Raw genomic sequence first — 20,222 nt, 5'->3', positions numbered from 1 at the left:
CTTCTTAACTTTCATTTTGGGACCTAGCCACTGAGGCTTCTGAAAGCTGGATTCCAGAGATGTAAGGATGGAAATTTACTTTGTAACTAGATGATCCTTTACATGGCTTAGACGAGTCTCAACTGAATCCTAGGGATTCTTAGCATGGTCAGGGGAGTGATCTCTTGGAGAGACACCCTGAGACTCAGGTGATAGATAATCCTCAGGTCAGCTGCTTTCCAGCTGGTGTAACTCACCACTGTTGAGGTTCTGATCAAGTGGGTCTCCCTCACTGAGTCCTTCTCTGCCTTAGGGATTCCAGCTGCCGAAGCCGCCAGAGCCCCCTTCTGTTGAGGTGGAGTACTACACCATTGCCGAATTCCAGTCGTGCATTTCTGATGGGATCAGTTTTCGAGGTGGACAAAAGGCAGAGGTGAGCCTGGGGCCCCCACAAGGTTAAGAGTTCCCCATTTATGTCCTGCTGGCAATGTTCCTGAAGCGGGTGGTGGGGTGTGGGGGGGTGTTGGGCAGGAAAGGTGCAGAAATAAGACCCACAGGGATGAGAATTTGCCTAAAGCCAGTAAGTGTCACAGCCAGGACTAGAACCCGCACCTCATGCCTCCACCCAGCTCCCCTCACAGCAGCATTCCCCAGAGCATATTACAGGAGCTTGTGAGGGGGATTAAAGGGCTTCTGGGATCAGATGAGTTTGGAGGACAGTACATTAAACAAAACCCAGCCAGCTTTGTTTTTTGGGGGTTTTTGTTTGGTTGGTTGGTCTTTTTTTTTTTTTTTTTTGTCTTTTGTCTTTTTAGGGCTGCACCTGCAGCATATGGAGGTTCCCAGGCCAGGGGTCCAATCAGAGCTGCAGCTGCTGGCCTATACCACAGCCACAGCAACACCAGATCCGAGCCACGTCTGTGACCTACACCACAGCTCACAGCAACGCCAGATCCTTAACCCACTGAGCAAGGCCAGGGATCAAACCCACAACCTTATGGCTCCTAGTTGGACTCGTTAACCACTAAGCCACAACGAGAACTCCAGCTTTGTTGTTTTTATTGCAAAACTTCTTAGAGCCTTTGATATGGGGGTGGTACTGTGTGTCTCTAAGACGTGATTAGAATCGGCAGCATTGCCTAGACTTCCTCTCCTGGGAGCACCTGGGGGCCAGGATTCTGCACAACCCACATTAGGAAGCTGTTCTTGAGAGAATGCGGTGCAGGGAGCCAAAGTAAGGTACGGAGGACCCCGACTCTGGCCACATCCACACCACAGGCACCTTTGACCTTTGATGCAGTCCCTTCTCCCCCAGGCTTTGATGATTTCTCTCTGCAGACAGGATAACAGGCCCTGTCATGCTCCCCCCACCCCCACCTGTCTCAGCACTTACAAAGTGCTACTTTGTGGCCAGCACTGTGGCATTCCAGGGGCCAGAGACGATCCATGGCTCAGACCTCTTGAATGGCTCTGGGGAGTAATGGAGTTAACTCCAGTCGATTCCTGTAAAACCCTCGGAAGGGTAATCGGGCTGTCTCTGCCTGCTGAAGAGGTGATGTCCTCCTTGCAAAGGTCGGAAATCACATGGCCGGAACTTAGAACTAAGCCTCCAAGAGACATCATTCTCTCAGGGGTGCTTATGCGTCTGGAAAAGCCTACACACTCACAGTGGAAGAGAATGGACGTGCTTAGGATCTAGCCGAGCGTGAATTTTGCGTATGGCGTGGGCAGAGCAAAAGCTGGAATACAGGACCTAAGGAAGGTCGGGGGTTGCAGAGGGCGGCCTCAGGCAGAGCTTGCCTTTGGTGGTCTCTGTCCTCCCTTCCTTCTCGCCCCTCTTCCCCCGTGCCGGTGTTTTCAAGCTTCCCTTCCCCTCCCTGGGCCCTCTTCCCTCAGCAGTGTCCCACAATTCAAAATTACAGGTGTCTCCCCGTATGTGTGCGGGATTGGTCCCACAGCCTCCAGAGGATACCGACATCCTGGGATGCTCAAAGCCCTTATGTGAAATGGCTTAGTGCAGTCGGGCCTCTGTATCTGTGGATGCAGAACCTGCAGCAGTGGAGGGCCACCTGCATCTTCCATTTATGGTCCCCAATCTGAATGGACCTGAGGACAACAGCAACCACATTCCTGGCCTTTCACCAGTCTCAAAGAGCAGTTAAAGGGGAAGCTCTTTAAGACAAAACTGTAGAGACTGAAAACAGATCAGTGGCTGCCAGGGTCGGGGTGGGGTTGGCTGTAAAGGAGTAGGAGGAAATTTGGGGGCAGTTGACTACACTGTCCTGTGTCTTGGTTTTGATGGTGGTTACACAACTGCATACATTTGTCAAAATTGGCAGAAACTAACATGAAAAGGGGTGGAATTTTGCTGTATCTAAGTTATACTTTAAATAGAAGAAAAAAAATTTTTTTAAAGAGAAAGCTCCTCAAGGAGTTCACACTAGTTTATACTAACATGGAGATGACTGAAAGCCCGTCACCCTCCCACGGGAAGCGTATTCAAGCCAAATAAATCTCCCAGCTAGCGGGATTTCACTGGGATTCCCCAGGTGGTGAAACGCCCATGGCAGTGGCGAAACCTCGGAGGCTCTGGCCTCGGGCCTTGCCCCCCAGTTCCACTCACCTGCACCCTTCTATTCCCTTGTGCCGAGAGACCCTTCCCAGGGTCACCAAGGGAGGGCCTAGCAGTGTGGGGTTGTGAGGAGGGTGGAAGTGATAGAATGGGCCCGTAGTGAATTGGGTTTTGTGGGGACAGGAAACGTGTATCTTCTAAGTTCTGGGAAAACTATGGAGACTCGGGAGGAGCAGGAGAGAGGGCCTTCGATGGCGAGTGGGAGCCCCCATCCAGGAGGTGATGGAGGGCTGGGTTTGAATTCTGGCCCATCGTTACTATGCTGGGTCCTGGACCACCTGCTGAGGGGCTCATCTGTGAAATGGGGATAATGTCTCCTAGAGCCATTGTGAAGCTCCTAGGCCGGCACATAGTAGGGCTCCAGTGATCCTCCCAGCTCACTGGCCTGTCTGCCCCTTCCCCCTAGGTCATCGACAAGAACTCGGGTGGCTGGTGGTACGTGCAGATCGGTGAGAAGGAGGGCTGGGCCCCCGCGTCGTATATTGATAAGCGCAAGAAACCCAACCTGAGCCGCCGGACGAGCACCCTGACGCGGCCCAAGGTGCCCCCGCCAGCGCCTCCCAGCAAGCCCAAGGAAGCCGAGGAAGGTCCGGCAGGCACTGGCGAGAACCAGGACTCCCCGCTGAAGCTCAAGTACGAGGAACCCGAGTATGACATCCCCGCCTTTGGCTTCGACTCGGAGCCGGAGCTGAGCGAGGAGCCTGTGGAAGACAGCGGCTCTGGGGACCGGAGGCCCGCCCAGCCGCACCGGCCCTCGCCCGCCTCCTCGTTGCAGCGGGCCCGCTTCAAGGTGGGTGGGTCTGCCGAGGACGTGGCCCTCGAGGAGGAGACCATCTACGAGAACGAGGGTTTCCGGCCGTGTGCAGAGGACAGCCTGTCGGCCAGACGCTCTTCCCGGGACAGTGACTCCCCGGGTGGCTCCCCACTGTCCCTTGCCAGGAAGAACTCCCCCAAATCGGGTTCCCCCACATCGTCGTCACTCCTGAAGCTCAAGGCAGAGAAGAACGCCCAGGCAGAACTGGGGAAGAACCACTCCTCAGCCTCCTTCTCCTCGTCCATCACCATCAACACCACCTGCTCCTCCTCCTCCTCCTCCTCCTCCTCCTCCTTGTCCAAGAACAGCGGGGACCTGAAGCCCCGTTCTGCCTCGGACGCGGGCATCCGTGGCACTCCCAAGGTTGGGGTGAAGAAGGACCCCGACCTGAAGGCTGGGCTGACCTCCTGTGCCCGGGCCAAGCCATCCGTTCGGCCCAAGCCGTTCCTGAACCGCGCAGAGTCCCAGAGTCAAGAGAAGATGGACATCAGCACTTTACGGCGCCAGCTGAGGCCCACGGGCCAGCTCCGGGGCGGCCTCAAGGGCTCCCGGAGCGAGGATTCCGAGCTGCCCCCCCAGACAGCCTTCGAGGGTCCCAGTGAGGGGTCCAGGAGGGGCTCAGCTGACCTCATCACCCTCCCCGCCTCCACACCCCCGTGTCCCACCAAGAAGGGGCGGGAAGGGCAGGCCACCTCCTACATGACATGCAGCGCCTACCAGAAGGTCCAGGACTCGGAGATCAGCTTCCCCGCAGGCGTGGAGGTGCAAGTGCTCGAGAAGCTGGAAAGCGGCTGGTGGTATGTGAGGTTTGGGGAGCTGGAGGGCTGGGCCCCCTCCCACTATCTGGTGCTCAGCGAGGACGAGCCACCCGACCACCCAGGCAAAGAGCCGGACACAGTGGCGGCCAAGAGCAAGCAGAACGAAGGCAAGTCAGACAGCCTGGAGAAGATCGAGAAGCGGGTCCAAGCGCTGAACACCGTCAACCAGAACAAGAGGGCCACGCCGCCCATCCCCTCTAAGCCTCCCGGGGCCTTCGTCAAGACCTCAGGTGCTGGGGCCGTGAAGATGAGGAACGGCGTGCGGCAGGTGGCAGTGAGGCCCCAGTCGGTGTTCGTGTCCCCACCACCCAAGGACAGCAACCTGTCCTGCGCCCTGCGGAGGAACGAGTCACTGACAGCCACCGACGGCCTCCGAGGCGTCCGCCGGAACTCCTCCTTCAGCACTGCCCGCTCAGCGGCTGCAGAGGCCAAGGGCCGCCTGGCCGAACGGGCCGCCAGCCAGGGCTCGGACCCCCCTCTTCTGCCCACCCAACGCAATGGCATCCCTGTGTCCCCTGTGCGCCCCAAGCCCATTGAGAAATCGCAGTTCATCCACAACAACCTCAAAGATGTGTACGTCTCGATCGCAGACTACGAGGGGGACGAGGAGACGGCGGGCTTCCAGGAGGGCGTGTCCATGGAGGTCCTGGAGAGGAACCCCAACGGCTGGTGGTACTGCCAGATCCTGGACGGGGTGAAACCCTTCAAAGGCTGGGTGCCCTCCAACTACCTGGAGAAAAAGAACTAGCGAGAGGTGGGCGGGCGTGGGTCCTTCCAGCCTTCGTGTGGGTGAGCGGTGAGATAAGACAAAAGGGACGTGGGAAGTGGGAGGGGTGGGGGAGGAAACTAAACCTGCAGAGCGTGCGACCTTGAAGACACTCCCCTCCAGGCTGTCCCCCAGCTGGAAGGTAGGGTCTGGCAGGGGCCCACACTGAGCACAGAAGGCAGTGGGCAGGGGCGCCCTGGGCCTGGGGCCGGAGGCGAGAAAGCTGAGCCCCATGTGAGCACCTGGGGGACTTTGACAATGGACTCCGTGCCATTTGGGACAGGCCATGTGGGAAAATCCAATTTGTGCCTTGGCTGCAAATCTGGAAAAGATGTGGTTGTGGGGGCCTCCTGTGCCCTGCCCCTGCCTAGCCTGGTTTCAGTTGCCCCCCCCCCCCAGTCCCCTCCCCCAGAGATATAGCCCTTGTATCATCTTAATCTGTGTTTGTGAATTAGCCTGGTTCCCAGGGATTGCTGCCACCGGTGAGGGTGGTAGGAGACACTGCCAGGGCTTGGAGGTATCTTCTGGAAGCTTAGGCTGTTCCAGGGCCAGGCCACTGTCCATGTCTGTTAGTCGAAGAAAACGCACTTCCTCGGGTGCCAGCAAGGATCACCTTTCTTAGCCATCACTGCCGCTGGCCTTGAGGAGAGAGCCCACCCTGCCCGGGGCTCCCCCTGGAGGACCGCCAGCCCCAGAGTTTACAGAGGGAGTGGGCGGGGCCGTCGGTCTCTTCTGTCTGCACAGACCCGATGTTGAATATTTCTGGGTGGGCAGTTCTTTTGCATGTTTCAGAAGAGGTGTGTTGCTTTGGGGCTTCGATGTCGGGCCTTGGGTTTTCGTCTTATTTTAGGGGTTGTTTGGGGGCCCAAAGGCGATCAGCCTCACGGGACAGGATGGGGAATGGATGGCCTTTCCGTCGTACTCTTGTGGGAGGTGGTTTGGTATGTGCTTCGCCTTCCTCCCCTCCACAAGCCAAAGTCGCTTCATTTGGTTTCCGCTGTGTGGACAGTACTGGAGCTTGGCCACAGGGATTGCAGGCTGGAGAAGCTCTGGTCCCAGTCGTGGCAAAGCAGAGCCACTGCTCTCCTGGTTCCTGCCTGGTCACGGTTGGGCAGAGCCCTCCCCGGGGAGGGGGGTGGGGGAGGCGGTAGATGTTCTCCTGTCCAGGCAGGATCTGAAGCCTTATGGGTAGGCCATGGAGAAGCAGACCTCACCACCGCCACCGCGGGCCCAAAGATCCCTGGGCCAGAAGCCAAGCTGGTCTTCCCGAGGGGCAGTGCCCCTGTGAAGAGAGAAGGGAGAAAATAAAGTCCCTGTCAATTCCGGGTGGTGTCTTCCGGTCGCTGAGGCTTCCGAGGCCAGACCGGCTTCCCCAAGGACTCACTCTTCGAGGGGAGTGGATTTCCGCACGTGCCTTTGATTGTGGATAGATCGGGGTTCACAGCCACCCACTGAGCTGCCGATCCCGGACTGAGGAGGAGAGGCCCGCCCTCCACCCTGCTCCCCACCCGGGCGGTGTATGTCGTCCCGAGAACAGCACGGGATCTGTACCTCGTGCCCCCAGTCCCCCACGCACCCCCACCCTCCTCCTTCGCCGTATGCTGATGCCCGGCAGCTCTAGCAAACTGCTCCCGTTCTTGGTTGAAAGGGCCGTGGTGAGATTTTTGCTTCCTTTTGGTTTTGTTTGTTTAAATGGAAATTAGTTATTTTCTTCTGCTGGACAGTATTAAATAGAGCAGGATGTTGAGTTAATCTGCTAGATTGCAGTACTAATGGTAGAGGTGTAGTGTCTTCATATTAATATTATTTGGACTTATTTGAACAATAATGATAAAGAAGTGGTTCATTACTTTTTAATTAATGCACTTTAATAAGGTGGAATGGAAAGAACCCCAGAGAGCAAAGTGCATTACTTAAAGATGCAGTATATACTCTTCTCATTTTTAAGCAGCACATATTTATTAAAAGAAAAAAAAAGTAATTTATGATTATTTAAAATAAAATTTAAAAGTAGAGTGACTGTCAGGTTGAAGGACCTTCCATGTAGCTATCTTCCAGGGGGAGAGCCCCAGCGGCCTCACTCCTCAAAGTCTGCACTGAGCCAGTTCAGTCAATAACGCGCCAGCCAGGCCAAGAAGGAGTGCAGGATGCACCTGCCGAGCACAGAGCATCTCAGTCGCACTGGACCACAGCGCTCCCCAGAGCCTGCCTTTCCCTGCCCTTCCTCACTGTACTGCCCCCGGGGGCTCTCCACCACCCACGAGGCTCACATTCTCCCCGCCCTGCAAGGACCCTCTCTCCTTCATTCCCAGTGCCCTAAGCACTAAGTCATTACACGTGAGCTCCAAGGTCACTCACTCCATCCCATCCCCTCCTGTTAGTGCAGCCCAAAGTCAGAAATTAGCTTCCCCCAAATGACACAGCTAATTAGGAGCAGACCCCACTGCCTCCGCCCCTGTACCCCTCCCCACCCCTGTTAGAGTTTATCGTGTGGTCATCATGTTTACAGCGTGCCAGCCAGCCCTAAGGTTGGCTGGGGGTTGCTCAGGCGTCCAGGAAAAGTGGGAGATGCTGCCACCTGGTGACAGCTGGATATGTGGATAGTGAACAGGGATTGCCGTACCCCTCTTCACCCCTCGCCCCCTCACCATCACCCTGACTCACAGCACAGCACAAACCCTGCAAACCCAAAACGATGATTAATACTTGAAGCAAGAAGGGTGCACGCCAGTCCCTCTCAGACATGGCCAGGGGATGCCAGGCCTTGGACCCCTGGACTCCTGGCCCTGCCCAGGACAGGAGGGCTTTTTCCTAGAGCTACTGAGCTGCTTTGTGACGTTGGAGGGTACTGCCGGCAGCAGGTAGAGGAGGGAGGGGCCTGTGGCTCTGACCCATCTGGAGGAAGACCAGATCAGACAAAAAAAAAAAAAAGAAAAATCTCAGCAGTGTCCAAACCTAGTTTTCCATTAGTTGCGATTGAAAAATGTGAAATGACGTATTGCTGTATACTGCAACTTTAATCATAAATGAGCCCTTCTGAGGTCATTATTGAGGTTTATATAATGCCCGAAGATGCATCATCCGGTGCTTTTTCTTTCAGTTTAAAGACTTTTTTTCTTTTATTATAAGGGAAAAAGATGTCTTCATCTCTCTCCCACTTTGTAACAGGGGCCTGGCTGGACTCCCCGGCCCCGTCGTGCTGTTCCCACAAGGCCAAGGGACGCCAGGGCAGCAAGAGGGAGGCAGAGGGGCAACCCGAACAGCAGGTGTGCCACCTGCCCCTGCTGTGACCAGGCCCTCTGGCCAGCCCTTGGCCTCATTCACCCCCAGCCTGGCCCCGCAGGCTCCTCTTTCTTCCTCCCGTCTCCATCTTGACGAAGGCATTATATAGCATCGTTTTAATCACTTTCAGATGTTAGAGCAGCATATTTTACTGGCATTTATAGCCATGGCTTTCCTCGGCGAGGCATGTTACTACTTTTATCATCTAAGGCAAAAAGTCAAGGGAATTTCGGTCAAGCATTATTTTCATATTACTAGTATTTGCAGAGTAGGTGTAGAACTATTTAAGTTTAGACCTTCGTTTGGTAGTTTGTTTTTTTAAGGAAAAAAAAGAAGACAACGTAACCCCTATTTTTCCTGTTTTTGTATTTAACTAATATATTATTTCTTTCAGGTTACTCACTTCCCCTACCCGCTCCAAATACTTTGCATTCTCAATCGAAAATGAAAACAATCTGAGAGACAGGAAAAGTGCAATATTATTGAGAGGGATGCCAGGGCTTGTTGGAACAGTGGAGGGAGGCCGAGCGGCCCCGAGTGTTGCTAGGGGGAGGCGAGGCTCCTGGAGGGAGTCATGCTTTAGAGCCAACAGGTGACCTGGGTCTTGCTTCCTCCCCCTCCCCCCACTTCTCTGACAGGAGGGCAGGGGTCCCCGCCAGAGGGCAGCCCCTTCTGCTGGGGGTCACCCACCGGGAAGAAAGGGATTCAGGGAAGCGGCATGGGGCGCCCAGCTTCCCGGGGCGCCAGCCCTCGGCGCAGAGCAGGGACCTCCAGGAACTGCTCTTTGTTTTCATTTCCGTTGTTTTTCAGCCAGCTGCTCAGAAAGACCTGTCTTAGAAATCACCGTCCGCGGTCCCCTCTCACCCCAGTCGCCTACGTTTGGGCCATGATCCTTTTGACGTATGTTTGAATCTTTCTAACACTATGTAACCTCAAGTTCAGTTTATGGGCAGGAACCCTAGATGTAACCAAATCCTTCTGGGGGGATGTGGGTGCCTCGAGCCCGACACCCGCTGTGACACACCAGTTCCCACGAGCCTGCAGCCGGGCCTGGTGCTGAGCCGGGGCTACCCATTCATCTCAATGACTTCAGCCGGAGGCGTGAGCCCTGCTTCTGCTCAACACCCCGACAAGGTCTCGGAGAAGCGTCGGAGGAGCCTGCTGAGGTCTCTGCAGACAGAACTTCCCACAACAGGTACCGAGCCGCCAGCCCCCAAGTGGGTGCCGGTAGAGAGAGCAAGAGAATGGGAAGGCTCTGGGTCCAAGCCCTTGGAGCTCTGCCCCTCCCGGTGACAGGGACATCCTTGCTGGCTCATCCCCTCCACCACCTCCAGTACTGTATGCTTGCTGCTCCAGCCCGTCTGGTGAATTTCTGTACAAATACGGATCTGGCGCCCAGAGTGGGCCTGTGCCCCCGCGTGTGGGTGTCTGTCCTTGGAGCGTGTGCATCTGTATGTCCCATCGTCAAGAGTCTCAAATGCAGAGCTCCCAGGAAAGAGAACCACCCACATCGCTCAAGAATTAAGATTCCCTCACTTTTTTGAGGGCTGTGTGTTGTCAAGGAGTGCGTGTGTATGTGTGTCTGTGTCAATGAGGAGTGTGTCTGTGGTGTGCGTGTTTGTGTGTGTGCACGTGCGAGTGCATGTGTGCGAGTGTTAGTCATTTCCCACTTGAACTAAATACCATGGGGTTCGAGGAAAAAATTACTGGGCATGCTGTCTCCATTGAACAAGTCCTTGGCATTGGGCAGGCCCCACGGGACTCACAGCTTCTGGCAGCAAGTGTATGTGTTATTCACACACGTTAATTCTGGCTGGAGAGTGCAATGTGTCTTTTTTTTTTTTTTGTAATTATTTTATTAAGTATTTAGTTGGAAACTTCACACTGGCATTAACAGATCTAGCAGAAGCATCCTAGGCCACTGTCCCAGGCTCCAAAGTGAGGATGTGGGAAGGAGATGCCACTGGGTGTGGAAGTGCCACCACCTGCACTCATGTCTAATGGGCTGACTGCCAGCCTTTGCCGTGCACGTCACCACTGTAGGAATCCCTGCGTTGTGAGAGCTGCTGGCCCTCGGTTCTTGTGTTCAGGGAGACAACTTGGTCGCCATGAGCTCAGCAGACCTGCCTGTCCATCAGCAGTTCTGGTCTAGACTGCAGGTCCCCAGACACTTCATGGGAATCATGTGGAGAGCTCCCCTTTGGACGTTACTGAGTTGTTGGCCTAAATCTTGGTCTCTGTTTGGGTCAGCCTCTGGTTCTCAAGCTCAGTGATCAAAAGGGTGAGTGACCTATAGCTTCGTTTCAGAAAGAACAGCCCCACTGATGTTGGCTTCCCTCCTGTTGTGTCCCATGCACCTGGTCCCCAGGCCAGCAGCAGGCACACTGGTGCCTATAGAAGGCATAGAGGACTCTGCCTCCCTAGGCCTTGATCCCAGCCTGTCTGTAGCATTGGTTTTATGATGCGATCCCCCTTCCCCAGTCCCATCTTTTCAATCTTGAGTTTGCTCTTGACCTTGACAATCATCCCCCCTCATCCCAGAATGTAGCGGCCTTCGAGAACAGGTCCCTGCAATGAAGATCTCTCCTTTGCTCCCATTTCCATCCTAGCAAATGGGCTGGACCACAGGAGGCAGGAGAGAAAGAGGAAGAATTATCATTTTAAAGCAGAAATATGGATGGAGCATGTTGGAGGCAAGTGAGAGGCATGTCGACGAGATGAGTGTGCGTGTTCGGGGAGGCTGCAGCTTACCGTCCCTTCCCTGGGAAGGTGGCTTCCAGAAGAAAGTGCCTTCTAGGCAGAAAGGGAAGAGTGTGAGAAGCCTGAGAGAGTCTGGAGTTTTGTCTTTATTAGAAGGAAGAAGTTTCTGAATGTTTTCAGGAGGAAGAGAGCAGGTAGGGAATTTAATGGTTCAGCATCCAAGGATCCAGCCAGAACAGGTTGGAAAAGCCCCAAGATTTGGCTGTAGAAGAAGATGGCCTGAGGAAATAGCCACATGCCAGGCCACAAGCTGGGTCCCCAGCAGGTTCTTAATGGCCACTGATTTGCTTAGCGGAGAGGGGAAGTTGCCAGCAACAGACCCATCTCTGAGTCTGGAGGCCCTGGCTCCAGAGCCTTCATCCATTTCCCAGGTTCCAGGCTTTTGTGCCCACCTTCCTTTCTTTGTCCAGTCCAGAGCTGGCCTCTCTAACTGCTTGAATCTGAGACCAGTAACCGTAATGGGTCATGCACTAGGGACCCACCACCCCAAACTGGAGTCCCAGGGCCCAGACACCATCATGTGTATCTGGGAGGAAGGCACCCTCACTTGCTCTTCTAATGATTCAGTGTGCCGAGCCAGCCTGCCTGGTGCGACTCAGAAGATGGGGTGCGAGGGTACTTATCACTTTTAGTGGCCTATGACCAAGGCATACTGCTCTTAAGTCTTTCAGAGAAAGATGGGTAAACAAAGCCACCATTCTTGAATCTGCAGCATGTTCTTGGCAACAGGTTTCCTTTAAGTCCATGACACAGGATGGGAAAAGGGTTTCACTCTGGTTACAGGAGGTCTGCAGGAAAGTGACTTTGGAGAAGGCAAATGTGAGGGGCAGGTTCGTGAGCCTGGGTTTGTGGGCCGCGTGGTTGCACGTAAACTGCTAGATGTCTCTGGGGCGTTCTTCACGGTGTCCCCTCGACCCCTCCCAGCTCCTAGTGGGCTCTGCAGGGTCTGAAGGAGGCTGTTCCCTCTTCCTCCCTCAACAGAGAAACCGAAGAAAAGGACTTTGAATTCAGTGCAGTCAATTTGAGTGCTAGAAAATTTCCAGAATCAATGGTGGTGCTATACTGTCTCCATGTTTCTAAGATTTTTAATTGTGTTTTTTTTTTTTTTTTAATTGTTCTCATCACAAACACGCAGCGTCCTTAGGGAAGAGACCCCACCCCTTGACCTGCCACTTTCCAGGTGTCCTTTATCATTTTGACGGGACTCTTTGGTCTGCAGAAAATAACTGTCTTGGCATGCTTCTAGACTGTAAAATTTGGGTTGTTTTGTATTTTGTTTATGTTTACATGCATCTTGTATTTCCTTGAAAACTAAATAAAGTTTTTGGCCTTTTTAACGGAACAGAATCACCTTCTGCTTCTCCCTGCCACCAGAACACCCAGGCAGCTGAATGGCAAAAGCCATCCTATATCAAATGCGGCCTGAACAGCCGGATTTCAGGCCCTCTGAGGACCCTGGAGGGGTGGGGGGAAGCAGGTAAGTTCCCACCCTTGCTGGTAAGAAGTGTGCTGAAGCTCCTCCCCTTCCCCACCTTCGGGAGGCTTTCTGGGCAGTGGCCAAGGCTTTGAGAGAGAGATGCAGAACTTGGGGCCAAAGACCCCACCCAGCGGGCCAAGAGGGCCCCTCAGCTTGGAGCCCCCTGACCCTCCCCTCCTTTTGATGGACAGTCTGGGTGTAGGGAGGGGCCTATGGCCGTTCAAGGCCAGGCAGAGGCTGGGTAGCTTGAGCATCCTCCCAGGAGAGGGCAGGAAGACAGGCATCCCTGTGCCTCGGGAAGTCCAGTCTGCCAAATGAGCTCAATTCCCACGCTGCACCTGCACCACCTCCACCACCCCCAGTTTCTGAAGCCACCCAGACGTACTCGGATCCACCTAGGTCTTTCCAAAGGCCCCTAGCCAGAGGCCTCCGTTTTCTGCCCAGCTCTGCCACCCATTTTGTATAGCCGCCTGCACCCACCAAGGTGGGGGAGCCAGTGGTACAACTGAGCTTCCAGCCTGAGGCACGTGTCTGGGCCTGGGGTGAGGGATAGACCGACCCTGTTGTCTGAGTGGAAGACCCGCTATCCTCCCTTTAGCCCCTAGGTGGCGCTGCTCCTCCGCAAAGGTTGCACATCAGGTGTGGGCCCAGCTCAGCCCTAATAGTAGCCTGAGCAGGCCTCACGGACCCAGCGACCTGAGGCCACCGCAGGGCAATGGCTTCTCCCTTTCAGCTCACTTGGCATCCTGGCCCTGCTGCCCAAGCCCCAGGTAACCTCCAGCCGCCTCCCCTGTTCTCTCCTGGGTCTTTTCTGGTGGTTGACAACCCCCCCCCCCCCACTGCACAGCACAATTCTCAGGCTGGTACGAAATCACCTTTATTCACAATCACGGTGACCCAGGTTCACAAAGGAGGCAGCAACTACCCTCGTACTAACAGAGACAATGGGACGGGTGGCTTCCTCTCCCTGACCCTCAGGCCACACAGCCCCTGCGCGTAAGAACTTGCCTTGCCTCCAAGATGAGACCCCAGATGGGATGGGGCCACTGCCCGCCCGCCTCACTCCACGCCGGCAGAAGGGGTCCATGAGGTCAGTGACTGGGGAGAACTGTGACTCCCCAGAGTCCCGCTGCAAGGCAGGTACAGACAGGGGCGGCCTGGCATCCTGACCACACCACCCCATGGCAGCCACCACCAAAGAACTCCCGAAAGTCAGAAAGTCTGCTCCCTCAAAACAATCATTTTACAGAGGCGGCAGCTGAGGCTCAGAGAGGCTGTGACCGGCCCAGGGCCATACAACGGGTCAGCGGCCAGGTCTAGAATCCCATGCCCTGCCAGCCTTATGGCAAAGCGGTCTCTTGAGGCGTGTAAAAAGCCATTTTAGGGGGCAGAGAGCTGGGAGGCTTGGGGCTGAGCTGGCCCCAGCCCATGGACTATCAGGACAGGGCCTGCAGGGCTGAGATGACTACAACCTAAGAGAAGCTGGGGGGGGGGTTCTCCCTCACCCCAGACTCGGGAATAAGAACTTCAGAGATGCTGAGACCTATCCCCTTCCCTTCTCATCCTTCCTGGGAGTGGAGAGCTTTTCCTAGGAACAGGCTCCCTGCCCTTCCAGTGCCGTGGCCAGCAGGGCTTCCCTCCCTCAGGCTGCCCAGAACTTATGTTCTTACGGAAGTGGGGGTGCTCCTGGGCCTCCTGATATATATGAGCCAATGAGGAGGACCTCACTCCAGCCCGAAAAGGAAGGGCATTTTATGACTGGGGGATCCACCTGTCTGGGGTGCTGCAGGGGCTCTGTTGCCTTTTTCTATAAAATGGACGCAATTTGCCAGAAGGCCTTCTAATTCAGTCCCTTTTTAAGGAGATCTATTTCATGGTAAACAGCTGGCTGTGGACTTCTGGGCTGGAATCTGGGGAAGATCTTGAGTGATGACTACCTCTGCTGGCCCCTCAAACCAGGCACCCCGCTCACAGGGCAGCATTTCTAGGGGACTGAGGGATGGGAGTTCACCCTCCCGCCAAATAACCCCTACCAACCCAATAAATAAATAAATAAAGGAAAAAGGCTACTCATACTCCAGGGAACCCCCACCCCCACCCCAGGATCCTGCCCCATCCTGGGATGCTGCAGCCTCTGAGTATCAGCCAGGCCCAGAACAGCACTGAAATGGGGAAGGAGGGGCCACACCTGTTCTTTAGAGAGCCTGACAGAGGGCAGACCCTGCTTTCCAGCCCATACCCGGGGTGGCCCCAGGGCAGCAGCATCCAGCGACACCATTGGGCAGAAAGGCTATGACCAGGAAAGGGCCCTCCCCATCTCAACCAGGCCGAGGGCTAGGGACCCAGAATCTGGAGGCTTCTGTGCCTGTTTGTACATCCATCCCAGGTGAATGGGAGACGTACAGCATGGACGCTGCAACCTGCCCAGGATGAGAGGTACCCACTGGCCTTACCCCTGGCTGCCAGACCCAAAGAGCAGGGAAGAAAGGAAGGAGAAGGTAGGTAGAGGTCAGAAGTAAGGCAGCAGCCTGGGAGCTGCCTGCCCAGGGCAGCTGTTGAGCAGGTTGTGCACTGCTCAAGAGCAGGTGGCTAAGGGAGAAAACAGAGGCTGACGACAAAGTCCACACTCTACTAGCCAAGCCACATGTCCGGGCTCAGGGCCACATCTGCTCCAGGAAGGGACGCACTTTCCAATTCTCACAAAGGTGCCACATGGGCTAGGGAGAACTCCTGGGAATCAACCCCAGATGGGGAAGGACCAGGACCAGGTTAGCCCCTCAGCGTGCAGGGGAAAGCAAGCAATTTGCTTCTGCCCCACCTCTCTGCCTGATACCCACTTCCTCCCCACACCTTTAGGGGCTCAGTTTCCCAAGTTTAATGAGAAGGGAGAAGAGTTTCCAAAATGAGGAAGAAGAGAAGGGACCCTGTTGACTTGCCCCTCAGCTGGAGCTGTGCCTGCGGGCCGGGCACCGTGACGGGCTAGGAGCTGCGGTAGGTCTTGATGATGTCCTTGATGGGGCGGCGGCAGATGGGGCAGCAGGCGTGGAGCGCCTTCTTGAGGCGTAGGCCGCAGGCGTAGCAGAGGCACATGTGGCCACACGTGTAGATGACTGTGTCCACCGCGTGCTCGTAGCAGATGGTGCATTCGTCGCTCCAGGGGCCCGCGCCTGGAGTCACTGGCGACTCGGGCAGGCTCACCGGGGAGTTGGGGGCTGTCCCTGGGGACAAGGGGATGCCCACCAGTCAGGAGGCGACATGGCCCAACCTGGTCCCAGGTTCATGAAGAGAGCCCCCTGGCCCCTCTCCCTGCCCTTATCAGGACTGGCCTGTTTACCCTACAACCAACTTCCTGGATACGAGAGGGAAAAGGATGCACTCTGGGCAGCCCCACTCCTGGCGCCTCAGTGCCCAGGCCAGGGGCCAGGGCGTCCATGAGATGGAAGAGGAGGGAAAGGTGGAGGAAAGAAGGGGGCCAGAAACCCCTCCTGAGCTACCCTTTGGTGTTCCCATGCTAACGAAGTCCTCTGGAGAGAGCTGCCCAGCCAGGGGACAGGATGGGACACACCCCGGAAGTCACTACTCAACTAGGGTTCCCTGGGCCCTTCTCCAGCTCCTCCTGGACCCAGTCCTGATGCAGAGGCTGCATGCCTGCCTCAGCCGCGGTAGGAGTGGGGTCCCTCACGGTGGGAGGTCTGCACAGTCACCACGGAACTGGAAGGACGTACTTACCACCTGCAGAGCTACCCAGAGGTCCAGAGCTGCACGTGCTTAGCAAGGGGTCAGAGAGGCGGATGCCCAGAGTGCTGGGCGACGTTGGTGTGGAGGCAGGGGAGCAGGGAAGTGATGGGACACCCCGCTCTGCCAGGATGGTGGAGCCTACAGAAAGGGAGAGAGGGAAGGACCGGCTCATTACTCAGGCTCACTGGGAGAACACTCGTGTCTCCATCCCTCCATTGGTTTCCCAGGAGAGAACTGGATGGTGCAGACTGACTCCACAGCCCAGCCACTAGGCTCAGGGTACCCTGCCCCAGCTTTCTGTTCCCACCTACAAACTGGAGAACCAACGCAACATGCTCTGGTGTTACATCAGCCATCTCTAAACAAGCCCCCTGCCTAGAATCCCACCCCCACCCTTCCCCATGTTCCCTTCACCTTCAAGGTTTCCCATGCCAGAGAACAAAGCCTTCCTCCTGCCCAGGCTGGCCCTTCTAGCCCCAGCCTCACCACTGTATCCAGAGCCCTGTGCTCTCCATCCCTGTCCACAGATATCACCCCCTTCTCCTCGGTATTGGCACCTTTGAGATGCCCACACCATCTCCCACACTTACTCTGTCCAACATTCCTTTTCTTCATTCACTTTCCTCTTTGCTTCCATCCTTCCTCCCTTCCTTCCTCCCCCCTTGCTGAGAGCCTACCAGGCACCAAGCACTGTGTATACATAAACCTGGGAATGAGACAGATAGAGCCTTTGCCCTCAAAGAGCTAACTATCCAGGGAGACTCAGAGCGCTACCCTCAATCCCCTCCTCTGGGCAGCCTTGACCCCTCCCAACCACATCTCTCTCTAGCACTGACCAGCCACACACACCATGCATGAAGCAAGCAACTACAGAGCCTAGGATATCATTTGTTCTTTGCCCCAAGAATGAAGATTTGTTTCCCTAGTTAAACCATGAGCCTTCTGAGAGCAGGAAGTCTGATTCACCTGTGACCTTCTTACAGGGCCCTAAGATAAGTGCTCAAGGGGACTTTTTTTTTTTTTTTTGGTCTTTTGTCTTTTTAAGGCCACGCTCGTGGTATATGAAGGTTTCCAGGCTACGGGTCAAATCAGAGCTTCAGTTGCTGTCCTATGCCACAGCCACAGCAACATGGGATCCCAGCTGTGTCTGCCACCTACACCCAGCCCATGGCAACACCAGGTCCTTAACCCACTGAGCAAGGCCAAGGATCAAACCCTCATGGACACTTGTCGGGTTCGTTAATCACTGAGCCATGACGGAACTCCTCAAGGAGGTATTTTTATTATTATTCATTCTAATTCATTAAATAGTTTCTAAGAATACTCATTAGATGTCCAGAGGATTTCTCATATTAGTGGTAACAGGTTTCAATTCTCATCTCCTTTCAGAAAGTCATCTCTCTTATGTGCTTTTCTTGCCTTATTGCACTGGCTAGCATTTTCAGAACAATACTATAAAGCACCTCTACCATATTCATGACTTTAATGTTTCTAGTGCTTCACCATTAAGTATGAAATTGGCTATAATTTTGAAGTGAGAGAAATCTCTTTCCATTCTCAGTTTACTTAAGCCTTCAACAAACCAAAGCATTCCTCTACAAGGTAAAAAAAAAAAAAAAATCACCCTTCTTACACTGTTACTGATTTGTTCTTCCTTTGGAGTCAGGATCCCTCAATACCAATTTGCTAGTTGAAATGTCCAATTCTCCAAATATCTTGGGAACATTCTGTTTAACAAATATTAAATTCTGAATGATTATTCTTCAACACCCACCTTGGCCTATTTCCTTTTACGGACATTTAAGTCCTAGGTTTTTTGTTTATTTGTTTTTTAAGCTTCTCCTTTGCTCCAGTCTAGTAAGCCTCTTTGGGCAACAGAAGCCTCACTGGAAAGCTACTTATCTATTATTAGATGGTGCTGAAGCAAGACAGTACCTTGCCCTTATGTAATTTCCTTCATCTTAGTACCTTAGCCTGATATTTTTTTCCTGCACCCTAGTCCAGTTTCTTTTTATTCCATCTTAAATTTTCACCCCAATTTCTTTCCTTCCTGATGTCTTTTCACCTAGCCTGATTTTGTCCTTTCCTGATTTATCTTCCCTCAATCCTAACTTCTTAGCACCCCAGCCTCATTTTTTTTCATTCCTTTTTAAATTTTACACTCCATCTACATTTCGTCTCTTTCAAGAGGAGGAGGTCCTCACTGATTTTATCTGGTTTCACAAAACTCTCCCACACTCTCACAATCACCAAGAGAATTACATACAATGCTCATATGCATACATTAGTTATTCACACCTGCCTAGATATAGTACACCAATCGTACAGTGTCAACTCATGCTCACTCACATATACATGTCATCTTGTCTGTGAAGCCTCCTGGGTCTAGGGTGGGGGCTGTGAGGCCCAAACTTGTCTAAACAAATTTGCTTTAAAAAAAAAAAAATCACACGCCCAGGATCTAATCCAAGATCTACAAAATCTCTGGAAGTGGGATTCAAGAATCTGCATGTCAGTAGCTTCTCCAAGTGAGTCTAACGAAACTAGCCCAGCCTACTGCTGCAGGAGAGCAGACTGTCACTGGAGAGAATGAATACACTCTGAGATAACAGAGGTTTCAGAAGGTACACGTGGAAAAAAAAAAAAAAAATCCTGGTCAAGTCAGTTTGGAAAAGCTGGGACAGCATAATCACTACCCTCTTCTTACAGATTTGCACATATGTATCGTCTTTTGTCCTTTTAGGGCCGCACCCAATGCATATGGAGGTTCTCAGGCTAGGGGTCTAATTGAAGCTGTAGCTGCCCGCCTACACCTGAGCCACAGCAACATCAGATCCAAGCTGCGTCTGCAACCTACACCACAGCTCATGGCAACGCCAGATCCTTAACCCACTGAGCAAGGCCAGGGATAGAACCTGCAACCTCATGGTTCCTAGTCAGATTTGCTTCCACTGCACCACAGCGGGAACTCCTTGCACTGCATTTTAAAGGCTCTGAGAAGTTCCATAGAAAAGAATTCCCTGCTTTTTAAAAACTCAGTGCTTCCCAAGCTTTTTTGACCCAAGGACCCCTTTTCAATGGACACCTATCCTTGCAGAACATTCTGGGAAACATGACTTATGCAACTCCACGTCACCCAGTCCCTTCAAACTCAGTCTATTCAAGCCCAGGAAGGCCCGGACATCTGTAAACCCATTTCCTCCAGGCCCTCTGTTCAGGGACTGCCCACAGGCCCCCCAACCCAGGCACCACCCTGCAGAGATACCTGGTTACTGCCATGCTAACCTCTTTTTCTTATTTAGACACACAACCATCCTTCGAGGCAGAGGTCTTTATTTCCATTTTTGGAGAAATGGAAACTAAGCCTCAAAAAGTTCTTTGCTGGTGGAAACATTTTTTCCCCCTCATTTTTAAGTGGCCACTGGGGAATGTGTATGAGGGTGTTTGTATATCTGTGGGAATGTGGGTTAATCAGATTCTGAGCGTGTAACTCAATGTTCCACGCTTTTCTTCCCCTTCCCATGGTTTATGTGGAGAGATCTGAGGACCACAAACTAGAAGATTGAGTCCTACCCAGAACTCATCTTTGGTGTCTATGACTCCTTGGCTAGACCGCCTGGGGTGTGGGATGGGCGCTCTTCCCCGTGTAAACCTGATCTCTCCAGAGAAAGTACCATGCTGGGTCTGGAGGAGAGTGGGTCAAAGGAGATGAGCACGTGGCCAGGGGCACTCACCGAGGATGCGGATCTGCGTGATGGCCCCATGCAGGCCGAAGAGCATCCAGAGTCGCTGTGAGGCGTCCACGCACAGCTGCATGCCTGCCGGGGCCCCATTGTGACTGAGGTGCAGCTCGCCATCAGCGTTGACCACTAGGCCCAGGATGTCACCGCTGTGCAGGGGCCCGGGCACACGGCACACAGCCCAGAACTCCTTGCGGTCCACCAGGGCCTCGGGCT

General features: G+C 53.9%; 2 protein-coding genes across 4 annotated transcripts in view; one reads left to right on the top strand and one right to left on the bottom strand.

Annotated features, from left to right (window-relative positions):
• SH3PXD2A (SH3 and PX domains 2A) overlaps window positions 1-12,393 on the top strand; it is a 261,253-nt gene extending 248,860 nt beyond the window's left edge. For all 3 annotated transcript variants that reach the window (XM_047761959.1, XM_047761957.1, XM_047761958.1), the window contains 2 exons: window positions 293-412; window positions 3,018-12,393. In XM_047761959.1, the coding sequence (XP_047617915.1) occupies window positions 293-412; window positions 3,018-4,991 (2,094 nt within the window). In that variant the 3' untranslated portion in view covers window positions 4,992-12,393. The remainder of the gene's footprint in view (window positions 1-292; window positions 413-3,017) is intronic.
• Window positions 12,394-13,389: 996 nt separating this feature from the next.
• Window positions 13,390-20,222, bottom strand: part of NEURL1 (neuralized E3 ubiquitin protein ligase 1) — a 34,495-nt gene continuing 27,662 nt past the window's right edge. Inside the window, 3 exon segments of the mRNA XM_047761960.1 lie at window positions 13,390-15,746; window positions 16,258-16,404; window positions 20,001-20,222. Of these exon segments, the coding sequence (XP_047617916.1) occupies window positions 15,508-15,746; window positions 16,258-16,404; window positions 20,001-20,222 (608 nt within the window). The 3' untranslated portion in view covers window positions 13,390-15,507.

Source organism: Phacochoerus africanus, chromosome 15 (assembly GCF_016906955.1).
Source record: "Phacochoerus africanus isolate WHEZ1 chromosome 15, ROS_Pafr_v1, whole genome shotgun sequence".
In the NCBI taxonomy this organism is placed as follows: Eukaryota; Metazoa; Chordata; class Mammalia; order Artiodactyla; family Suidae; genus Phacochoerus; species Phacochoerus africanus.
The sequence above is the reverse complement of the archived record's forward strand: the minus strand, read 5'-3'. Positions and strand labels throughout refer to the sequence as shown.